Source organism: Morus notabilis, unplaced genomic scaffold, assembly GCF_000414095.1.
Source record: "Morus notabilis unplaced genomic scaffold, ASM41409v2 Scaffold1423, whole genome shotgun sequence".
NCBI classification, from domain to species: Eukaryota; Viridiplantae; Streptophyta; class Magnoliopsida; order Rosales; family Moraceae; genus Morus; species Morus notabilis.
The window spans coordinates 7,974-13,754 of NW_010365319.1; the positions used below are offsets into that span (position 1 = coordinate 7,974).

The 5,781-nt window shown below is 35.1% G+C and overlaps 1 protein-coding gene across 1 annotated transcript; it reads left to right on the plus strand.

Annotated features, from left to right (window-relative positions):
• The first annotated feature begins 1,114 nt into the window (after window positions 1-1,114).
• On the plus strand, window positions 1,115-4,894 carry LOC21386658 (uncharacterized RNA methyltransferase CT0009). The gene is made up of 11 exons (XM_024172029.1): window positions 1,115-1,501; window positions 1,874-2,116; window positions 2,247-2,414; window positions 2,550-2,659; window positions 2,899-3,007; window positions 3,249-3,404; window positions 3,529-3,644; window positions 3,729-3,895; window positions 4,054-4,184; window positions 4,261-4,402; window positions 4,512-4,894. The coding sequence occupies exons 1-10, from the start codon at window positions 1,163-1,165 to the stop codon at window positions 4,378-4,380; spliced, it is 1,659 nt and encodes a 552-aa protein (XP_024027797.1). The 5' UTR covers window positions 1,115-1,162; the 3' UTR covers window positions 4,381-4,402; window positions 4,512-4,894.
• The last annotated feature ends 887 nt before the right edge of the window (window positions 4,895-5,781 follow it).

The window sequence follows — 5,781 nt, forward strand, 5'->3', positions numbered from 1 at the left end:
TCGTTAAAGACCAATCAAATCGCTAAATTCACACAAATTCATAACATTAACAAAAAAGGTATGAAAGAAAGATTCCGAATTTTACCCATGCTTTGAACAACTGCTCTTAGATCGTCAAAGAAAGAGAGAGAAAGATGCAACCTTCATCGCCTGTCGGCTCTGTGTACACCCTAGCTTTGTAACTATGGCTTTTAGGGCTTTTCCAGGAGACAATGGCTTAGTTTAGTAGTGCTATAGATTTTGAAAAAATTACTTTTAACTTTGTTGAAAGAAGAATCAGCTATTACAAAAAGTAGATGAGTGTTTAGTAAACTATATTTATAGTAGCTGTGCTGGTTTCAAAATCAATGTAATAACGTTTGATAAATTTTGAGGTTTAATTACTATAGATAGTTGAAAATTATGACTATATCATATTATACTATAATATATTATATATAATTACAATATAATTTATATTAATTATTATATTTAATACAATTTAATATAATAAATCTAATTATATCAATACAATATAATATATAATATATTACAAAATAATAATTACAATATCATATTATAATTACAATATCATATTATTAAAATAATTATAATATTATTATAATATCATATTATATAATAAAATAATAATATTAGAGTTATTAATATAATTATGATATTATTTATTACAATATTATATTATATTATATTATGAGTCTGAATTTTAGATCGGGAAGATTGTAAATTTTAAATTTTATTAGGAGTATTATGAGTATTATGAAAGTTTCATTAATTGTACTATGCTGATTCCTGCACAATCTAAAAGTTAAAGTTGTCTTTATGTTGTTTCTAATTTTAGCTGTTAAAAAATTCTTTAAAAAACACTTTTGAGGAGATTTTTATTAAACATTAAAATTAATTTCTACTACAAGTAGAAGATGATTTTAGGAGGAACAGTACCAAACTAAGCAATGTAACAGTAAAGCTAGTACATTTCGTCCAATACGCTGTCGTTTTATCGAAAACGATGGAGCATAAGGCGGTGTTTGCCTTGTTCACCAAAACCGCGGATTAAACCAGCAACTTTATGAACAAAATACCCAAAATACCCTCTATCCCAAAAACCAAGCAAAAATCACTTTTTCATTTCCGTTTCCTTTTCCCTCCTCGGACTCGTGCAGAGATGAGCATCGCGACCGTGCCGAGCTACGGCCTCAGGCACGTGTCCACCACCCGCCCATGGCTGATAAAGACTTTACGGTTCTCCTCTACTCCATTCGCTTCTCTGGCTTCGGAGCAAGCCGAGCCAAACACGATGCAATCGAGTAACAACGTTAACAAGCCGACCTCGAATTTCCCGAAGCGAGGACAGACGGTGGAGCTTGTCTGCGAGTCGCTGGCTTTCAAAGGGAAAGGTCTGTGTAAAGTCGCCGACACTGGGTTCGTCGTCATGTGCGACCGTGCGCTCCCCGGTGAGCGCTTCATTGGCCGCGTCACTCGCCGGAAGGGCAGCTATGCCGAGGTATGAAACTTTTCGGGCTCTTGTTTGGCGGCTTAGAAAATTTTGAACAGAATTGGGGTTGGAATCTGGTTCTTATCTTTTTCATGGCTTTATGTTGGTTTTGGCAACTCAAGCTGGTCCATTTATGCTGATTATGAAAAATTTGAAATAGATAAGACGTTAAATCTCACTTAATAATGAGTCAATGACCACAAAGTTCACATCTTGATGGTAAAAATCCGTGTCTATGGTTAAATTGGTTAAATCTCACTTAATATGGTCACGTTGAGATGTAAGATTGAGAACTTGGCTGGAACAGACTGGTTAGTTTATGTAGAACTTGAATCAATGTTGAGATGGAGTTAAGATAAAAGGTTTGTCTTCGGGTTTCAGGTGACGAAAGTAGAGACAATATCTCCACACTGGGACTTGGTGGATGCCCCTTGTGAGTACGCTTCTTACTGTGGAGGGTGTAAAACGCAAAATTTAGCTTACGAGGCGCAGCTGCGAGCCAAGGAGCAACAAGTCCGCGACTTGGTGATTCATGTTGGGAAGTTTTCTAAATCGGAACTGGAATCTCTAGAAATTATGAAGCCCATTGTTCCCTGCGATATCCAGTTTCATTACAGGAATAAGGTTTGTTCTTTGGGTAAACCGTGTTAAATTTTGTTAGTTTCTGTATTCTGTGCCAATTTTATAGTTTAAACCAGGATGAAGTTAATTAGCAGAAGGGAAAAAGTTCTTATTTAGTAGTTTATTTATACAGATGGAGTTTTCATTTGGTCCTGAAAGATGGGTCCCTAAAGAATTATTAGCAGAAAAAAATGAGGGAGATAAGATTAAGAACTATGCACTGGGACTGCACGCTCCTGGATTTTTCGATAAAGTCTTAAATGTCAACAAGTGTTTGCTGCAAAGTGAGCCTGCCAATATGGTATGTCCTGTTTTCCTACCTGTTTTACGTAGTTATTTCCTTCCATTGCTATTTGAGCATTGGTAAATTGTTTAGGTAGCATCAGGGTATTTGTATTATCCTGCATTGTTTGACTAGTGTATCTATTTCCAATAGGTTCTTGTGGCTATCCAAGATTGTTGGAGAGATGTAGATTTAGGTCTCTCTCCTTATAATGTTCACTCTCATAAAGGTTTTCTTAAGCATCTTATGCTGAGAACTGGAAGGTACTGTGGTTTTTTAAATGACGAGACTATGCCAACCTTTTATTAATCCTTGTTATATTTATAGTTTATTATGTATTTTCTCACTGCTAATTATCTGATTATTGCCCTTTGTTTAATACTTTATCATATATGGTAACAGTTTATGTTGTTCCTCTTTCGATTTTATGGATACCCACAGTACCATAGTAAAGTCTGTATTCCTCTTGAAACAAACAGTTAAGCTGTAATTTTCATCCCAGGAACTTGAAGACTGGTCTTCCTGAACTCATGGTTAATTTTGTGACCTCATCTTACAAGCCAGAGCTGCTGATGCCTCTTGTCGAACGAGTTTCAGCTATCCCTGAAGTGGTTTGTTCTTTGAAATTCTAACTTTATTTTAAAGTATCTTATTCTTATATATTCACATTTGTGTATATTGTGTGTGTGTGTGTGTGTGTTTTTTTTTTGTTTTATATATAAATCTTTTAGCAAGCAATGTTGTTAAGTTGCTTTTAAACTACCAGTTCACAGTGTAGTCAGTTTCAAATTTTTTTTCTTTTCTATTTTTTTTTTACTTCTGTATTATTCATAATTTTTTTATGATTCATAGTTCAGCGTGATGAATAATGTAAATACTTCTGTCGGTAACACTTCTGTTGGGGAGGAGGAATATACTTTGTATGGAAAACCGACCATCACAGAAACCTTACGAGGGCTTACTTTTCAGATATCAGCCAACTCTTTCTTCCAGACAAATACTCGCCAGGTTCGTAATATGACAAAAACTAAACGTTTGCTTATTTTCATACTACTTTTCTCAAAATTAATTACTTATTTAGTTATTTCATACTATTGATGACGTTGAATGCACAAAATCTTGAAACATTTAGGCAGAAGTTCTTTATAGTCTCATAGAAGAGTGTGCTGGTCTCAGAGGAGATGGCTCAGAGATTGTTCTAGACCTGTTTTGTGGGACTGGCACCATTGGTCTGACTCTTGCAAGCAGGTGATTCTCTGCTGTTCATTTCATTTAAAGTCATGTCGAACCCATTTGACACCTTTGCCTGTTATATTTTATATCTTATGTCAGGGTCAAACATGTTTACGGGTATGAAGTAGTTGCTCAAGCAATCTCAGACGCTCATCTGAACGCTGAGCTAAATGACATCCGTAATGCGACATTCGTGCAAGGGGATCTGAATAAAATTGATGCAAGTTTCGGGAACAATTTTCCTAGACCTGATATTGTGATTTCAGGTTAAGTTACTTAAGAATTACCTTCTCAGATTTTATTAAAAGAAGTCCATACTTTCCTACTTCTCGACCTTGAATTAAATGTTTGCTTTCCTATTCTACAGTGCAATTTTGTGTTTTTTTCTTTGGTCTTCTTTGTTAAAAATGTGTCAATCATGCAGATCCAAACCGACCGGGGATGCACATGAAGTTGATTAAGTTTCTCCTAAAGCTCAAGGTGCCGAGAATAGTTTATGTATCGTGTAATCCAGCAACCTGTGCACGTGACCTTGATTATCTTTGTCATGGAGTGGTACGTCTCACAATCTATGACACCATCTGTCAGTTCTAGTTTTCAGCTATATGACCTGATAAAAGATGTTATGCAGGCAGAGCAAAATATAAAAGGGTGTTACAAGCTGAAGAGTCTACAGCCAGTAGACATGTTCCCACACACTCCTCATATCGAGTGCGTATGTCTGTTGGAGCTCTGTGACAATCCCAGTTGAGCTTATGCATCTCATTACCAAGGTCAAAACTCTTTCCTACCTTCCACTGTTTATTTATTTATTTATTTTTTTCAATGTACCATTGTTCCATTCTCGGTTTCCAAAGCATAAGGTCTATATGTTCCTTCCAGGATGTGCAAAGATTGTGAGTAAACTGCACAATTACAGTCATAATGGTGACTGGAAGTAGCAGCTGGGAGTGGCGCATGAAAAATCGTTTAAGATTGACACATTTAGAGCGGCTGGGAAAGGGCAACAACTGCAGGTCTAGAGAGATCCAATGCCATTGCCCCTCATCATCAATTCGTGCTGCATTTTCGGAATTTTTCTGTTTATTATGATTGATTTCTGACCTTAAAGTGGTTGTAGAGTCTCATTTGATGGAAGAAGATAAAAGAAGTGAGTTTTTTTACATTATAGTATTCTATGTCAATGAAGCGCGTTACTGGGCTTTTCTTCAAAAAGAAAAGTTTCGGAAAGCAGTACCAACGTACATCTTTTTTTTTTTTTAGTTACCAGAACGCTAGGAATTTTTTTACATTCTACCAAGAGTTCCTTCAAAACCAAGAGTTCCTTCAAAAGATACGGTGCTTAAATATCCAGATCCTATCTATATGGTGCTTAAAGATATGAAAAATTTATATATGGATGAGATATGATGCCGAATAAAGTTCTTTTTTTTTCTTTTTGATTTCCAAATATTGAATTTTCCATTTATGGATAGCTCAAATTTGTTGCAACTTGTAAGAACACACATAATATCCGTTTCATGTGAGAAATCTAGAGAAAACGGATAAGATCAGTTTGATACAAGACATAGACAGGGTCAGACTACATGGGTGGTGCGGACTTGAATTTGTGAGGGTGCGAGTTCAATTCCACAATGCGTTGACTTTTAGGCTCTCTTCCTCCTGTGTGTGATACAACCTGGCATACCGTTTGTAGATTCCACATTAAAAGTAGGAAATCGACATTGCTGGCTAGATTGCATGCAACTAATTCCTTACTTTTTTACGCTAAAAAAAAAAAAAATGGTCTGACGCATGCAAATAATATTTTACGTGTGGAAACATTTATTTATCTATTTATTTTGATTTTGTGTATATTGTTATCTACTTATGCTACGTTGCAATCTACATGGAAACATTAATACAAATAAGGAAAGAATATATACTGTCATTGAAAGAATATTAATACGTAATTAGTGCAATACAGACCTCAATTCCTTACCAAATCAAGTAGGGGGAAAAAAAGGCAAACAACAAAGAATGCACTATCTCATTTTTACAAAGTAGATATCTGTATCCATACCTATATCCATATATATATATATATATATTATATACATGTATAACGTCTGTAGTCATATCTGGGATTTTTTATTTTCTTGAATCCAAGTTA

Excerpts from the sequence above, each read along its gene's own strand:
- LOC21386658 (XM_024172029.1), top strand. The coding sequence starts at position 1,163 with ATGAGCATCGCGACCGTGCCGAGCTACGGCCTCAGGCACGTGTCCACC. Across the intron at positions 3,405-3,528 it reads TCCAGACAAATACTCGCCAG|GCAGAAGTTCTTTATAGTCT; the intron begins GTTCGTAATATG and ends TGAAACATTTAG. Across the intron at positions 3,896-4,053 it reads ACCTGATATTGTGATTTCAG|ATCCAAACCGACCGGGGATG; the intron begins GTTAAGTTACTT and ends TCAATCATGCAG.